The sequence below is a fragment of the Engraulis encrasicolus genome, chromosome 11, assembly GCF_034702125.1.
Source record: "Engraulis encrasicolus isolate BLACKSEA-1 chromosome 11, IST_EnEncr_1.0, whole genome shotgun sequence".
In the NCBI taxonomy this organism is placed as follows: domain Eukaryota; kingdom Metazoa; phylum Chordata; class Actinopteri; order Clupeiformes; family Engraulidae; genus Engraulis; species Engraulis encrasicolus.
In genome coordinates this window covers 53302985-53306162 of record NC_085867.1, presented here as the reverse complement: position 1 = coordinate 53306162, position 3178 = coordinate 53302985, and the positions used below count along the sequence as shown (strand labels likewise).

Genomic DNA, 3178 nt, shown 5'->3' with positions numbered 1-3178 from the left:
TGTGTGTGTGTGTGTGTGTGTGTGTGATAGAGAGAGAGGGGGGGAGAGAGAGAGAGAGAGAGAGAGAGAGAGAGAGAGAGAGAGAGAGAGAGAGAGAAAGAAAGGGTTTAAGGGGAGTGCGAGAGAGAGAGCAAAAAGGAGAGAGAGAGAGATAGATAGATGGGGGGTGGATGCCGAGAGAAGGAAGAGAAAGGAGGGAGGTGAGAAGATTGCAGGCACCAAAGGTCAGCAGCCTTCTATCCATCTCCCATATCTTGGTAATTGATCTGGCCTTTTCTCATCAAGCATGAAGTGGGAGAGGACTCTCTCCAAATAAATGCACAGCTATCGATCAGACTCCTCTTCATACCCCCCCCCCTCTCTTTCTTGCTCGCTCTCTCGCTCTCATTGTCTTTCTTATGTCTCAGATCTTATTCTCTCCTTTTATATATGATTTTCTACATTCATTCTACAACCTTCCCCTCGCCACTCTCAACACTCGCTCTCTATCTCCTTCTCTGCAAGAATCTGTTCATCTATCAAAAATGCATTTTCAAGGTGCAAGAGACACTGATAGACCTTTCATAGCTCTCTTCAGGGCTCTGGTTCTCTGTGGAGAAGGGCCACAGCCAAACCACACCAACCTCTCTATTATACTCCTGTTAGCCCCATGGAGCACCCAGAAGCGGACTGCTCTCTCTGGCCTTCAGATCGTCAATGTCATGCATTTTGCAGCGGGGAAAGGAAATACAATATTGATCATATTCAATCAGCTGTCCAAAAAACGGTCGGAAACTGTGTTGGTGTTTGTATGTGCATGTGCGCTGTGCGTGTCTGTGCCTCCATGCATACATGTCTGAGAGGCTGTTTGCATGTATGTCTCTGGTTATGGACATAAGTGGCCATCAAGTAGCGGGTTGCATGTGTGATTTATACTGTATATGTCTCTCTGGGAGTGTAGAGCAGTGCTGCACACATCTGATAACGGGGATTGAGCATTCCGATACTGGGGTGCATCTGCATGATTTCTACTCACTGGAGAGAGGAAGAGAGAGAGAGAGAGAGAGAGAGAGAGAGAGAGAGAGAGAGAGAGAGAGAGAGATAGAGAGAGATTGGAGGTCGACTGCATAGGCAATCAATGATCCATTGGCACACATATTGATCACCAACAATGACATGTCAATAACCGGCGTTTGTTTTTAATTGATGCGGTTTAGAAGGGGAGTTCCGCTTAAATGGTTTTCTTTTCAAAGAAAAGGTCACGCTGGTCCAACCAGTCACTCAGTCACTCAGTACTGACACAAATATGTTCATTTAGCCAGTCATGCCTTTTCAAGCTGTTCAAATTGAAAGAAAAACAAACTAAGTGTGCTTACTAAACTGCACTTATCACAAATTAGCAATGGAATGATTAGATACAAATGACGTTAATACATTGGTCTATATTGTGCTAGTGCATATTGATCCGTAATCAACTCAATCATTATACACCATGATATACAGATGTTGTCAATAAGAAAGGCCTTCCATGTGAAGTCCTTCCGTTCCGTATACAGTACATGTAGTTCATGAAATGTTTCAATTTTTCATACATTGTCTTCCTTCCCTCTCCTCTCCTCTCCTCTCTTCTCCTTTCTTTCCTTTTCTATTCTTTGTTTCTCTTCTCTTCTCTTCTCTTCTCTTCTCTTCTCTTCTCTTCTCTTCTCTTCTCTTCTCTTCTCTTCTCTTCTCTTCTCCGCTGCTCTCCTCTTCCCTGCGCAGGTTTATGAGCAGGATGACTTGAGTGAACAGATGGCCAGTCTGGAGGGCCTGATGAAGCAGCTGAACGCCATCACCGGCTCTGCATTTTAACACCAGAGAGAGCTGCAGCACCACCACACCACACCACACCACAGACTGCTCAAACTGTCGACCGTGCCCCGTACTTCACTCTACAAGGGAGGAGATATGGGGGTGGTGATTGGTGGTTGGTGGAGGGCAGCAATGGCCAGAGGTGGCAACTAGTGGACTCCCGTGGAACTCTTATGGAAGCTAAACAAACAAAGCAAACAAATGAATTGGCCACCTCTGTCTACAGCTCTCCTGTCTCCACCCCTTTCACTTGCCCTCCACTTGCTCCTGTCTTTCTTTCTTTCTTCTCTCTCTTTTGTCTGTGTATCTCAGTCATTCTATCTCTCTCTCTCTCGCTCTCTCTCCGTCTCTCTCTCTCTCTCTCTCTCTCTGTCTCACTGAGCTGCCATCCATGAACTATGAAACAAAACCCCAAGAACACAAGCTGTGGAGTGAGATGACAAAAAAGGAAAACACAAATGTGGGCAAAGACTCTCTTGCAGAGGCATTTCCACAGCGAGAACCCCCACCCTGTTCCATAACTTCTCCACATTCACACAACCGTTCCACCAATGGCCTGGCCCAGCTCGACTCCCCGGGATGATTCCCTGATGATTTGTGGACCATTGGATATTTTTAATTTCTGCTGTGGTTGTCGTTACGTGTGATGTATGTTCATTTGGATGGCCACCACCAGGCCATTGTAAAAAAAAAAAAAAGCAAACCTCATGAATGGATAGCAGTCCTCACCATGCCATACCCCACCTCTTCACACTGCCTTCATTGGAAATTGACGTTCCAAGCATAAATCCAACAAACACATGTCATTCCTGTGGTCAAGTGTTTGTGCAGAGACTCTCTATCCCCGCTGGTGTCTGTCCATGCAGAATCTCTGACTGACCAGGCACTTGGTTCCTTGGGCTGAGATGAGGATGAAAATGAGCTCTTATGAAAAGCACTCTTAACCACTGGGACACTTACAGAAGGATTCGCTCAGACTTCTTGCTGGAACAGTATTTGCCAATCCCAAACTCAGGTCCATGGATCTGCTGCTTAGCCTGTACAGGGCTCTCTCTCTCTCTCTCTCTCTCTCTCTCTCTCTCTCTCTCTCTCTCTCTCTCTCTCTCTCTCTCTCTCTCTCTCTCTCTCTCTCTCAGTCCCTAGACCACTCACCGCTTCTCCCCTCTATACAAACACTAACACACTTCTTGAAGCCTTGTTCCTCTGTCATCTGCAAAAAACCCAGCAGTTGTAATTCACCAGGAGAATTGTTCCTCAACAGTCCTCAAGAGCCACATAGTAAATAGTGCTTGTCGTTATTTTCTTTCTAAGAGTTTGTTTCTGTTCTCTCGCTGCCAAGGTTTTTTTT

General features: G+C 45.8%; 1 protein-coding gene across 1 annotated transcript in view; it reads left to right on the top strand.

Moving 5' to 3' along the window:
- dcc (DCC netrin 1 receptor) overlaps window positions 1–2862 on the top strand; it is a 357856-nt gene extending 354994 nt beyond the window's left edge. The window contains exon 29 of the mRNA XM_063210977.1: window positions 1741–2862. Within this exon, the coding sequence (XP_063067047.1) occupies window positions 1741–1830 (90 nt within the window). The 3' untranslated portion in view covers window positions 1831–2862. The remainder of the gene's footprint in view (window positions 1–1740) is intronic.
- Window positions 2863–3178: the final 316 nt, after the last annotated feature.